Source organism: Austrofundulus limnaeus, unplaced genomic scaffold, assembly GCF_001266775.1.
Source record: "Austrofundulus limnaeus strain Quisiro unplaced genomic scaffold, Austrofundulus_limnaeus-1.0 Scaffold80, whole genome shotgun sequence".
Taxonomy (NCBI): domain Eukaryota; kingdom Metazoa; phylum Chordata; class Actinopteri; order Cyprinodontiformes; family Rivulidae; genus Austrofundulus; species Austrofundulus limnaeus.
The window spans coordinates 1786705-1788017 of NW_013952482.1; the positions used below are offsets into that span (position 1 = coordinate 1786705).

Sequence of the window (1313 nt, forward strand, 5' to 3'; positions counted from 1 at the left end):
ATCCAGGACATATTATGGATCTATGTTTATACACATTATTGCATTAATCCATATCTATGCCCTGTATGAGTCTGAACTCCAGTTTAACTCATGTTGACCTCAAACAGCTCTGGATGTCAGTGAGCTGTTGGTGCTTCTGCAGCTGAGGGGAGGAGCAGCAGAGCCAGTGTGTTTGTCCCATCCTGCTGATATCAGGGAAGCAGAAGGAGGGCAGGTGACTGCTGTTCACCTTCAAGGACTCAGACKAAGTGTCAGAGAAAGTAAAAAGAAACATGGCAGTTGTAGTAGGAAGTTATAGTTTCCTTTTTGTCAGTACATTTGTTGCTGCTTTGACTTACATCACCTACCAGTTGCTGAGCAGTTACCTGCACAAATGGTTTGCGATGAAACCTGTTCCAGGACCGGAGGGCACATACCTCTTCCTTGGAGATGCATTGATGTTCAAACCCAAAGCAGGAGGTAAGAAAGTGCCTACGTTGCAACAGAGACAGGAGCAGGCAACACATTTTCTTTCTCATTCATTACTTTTCGACTCGTTTCAGAGTTCTTTCGTCAAATTGTGGAGTTCACACAAGAGTTCAGAGATTTGCCGTTGTTTAAAATCTGGGTTGGACCAGTTCCCTTCGTCGCTCTCTTTCATGCTGAAACAGTTGAGGTATGTTGACTCTTCAAAACCACAATTATAACTCCTGAACAAGAGGCAAAGTCGTTTTAATTAGTATGACTCTAAAAGTTTTACTGAAAAGACTGAAAAAAAAGTTCAGTTTTTATCCTCGGTTTAAGCCTGCTTATATAAACACAGGAGGCAGATGTACCACAGTGACCTCTGTGTAAATGAATAACTTGTTTTCACTAAAGTAACCCTGGTGTGTTTTTTTTACTGGATTTATTCATGTCATTAATGATTCTAATATTTTTAAATCACTCAAAGGCAATAATGGTTTTGACAGTGTGTATTCATAACATTATCAAAATATCACATCATGAAYCAGAGAACAGATTTTRATGAAACCTTCAAAAACTAGATATACTGTATATTACATTATTGATTTCCTTCAGGAGTCACCGCAATTCAAGAAGGCCACTGCAGCCCGTCCAAGTTAGTCAACACAAAAATGGTCACTCACTGATCGTAAAAGCTCTCAAAATGTAATGTCATTTACAAGATTTGACAAAAAGGGCTAAAATGCTGCCCTGAAAGGCTGCAGGTGACATAGGGAAAGGCCTTTAGTTTACTCAGTGCTTGCAGGGACAAACCCTTATTGTGTGCCATTCTAGCCTTTAAATCAGTACACATGGTCCTTATATATATA

At 39.8% G+C, this 1313-nt stretch overlaps 1 protein-coding gene across 1 annotated transcript in view; it reads left to right on the forward strand.

Moving 5' to 3' along the window:
- Window positions 1–182: 182 nt before the first annotated feature.
- Window positions 183–1313, forward strand: part of cyp4v2a (cytochrome P450, family 4, subfamily V, member 2a) — a gene marked incomplete at its 3' end in the record, with an annotated part of 2751 nt that continues 1620 nt past the window's right edge. The window contains 2 exon segments of the mRNA XM_014011460.1: window positions 183–459; window positions 543–655. Coding sequence (XP_013866914.1) covers window positions 273–459; window positions 543–655 — 300 coding nt within the window.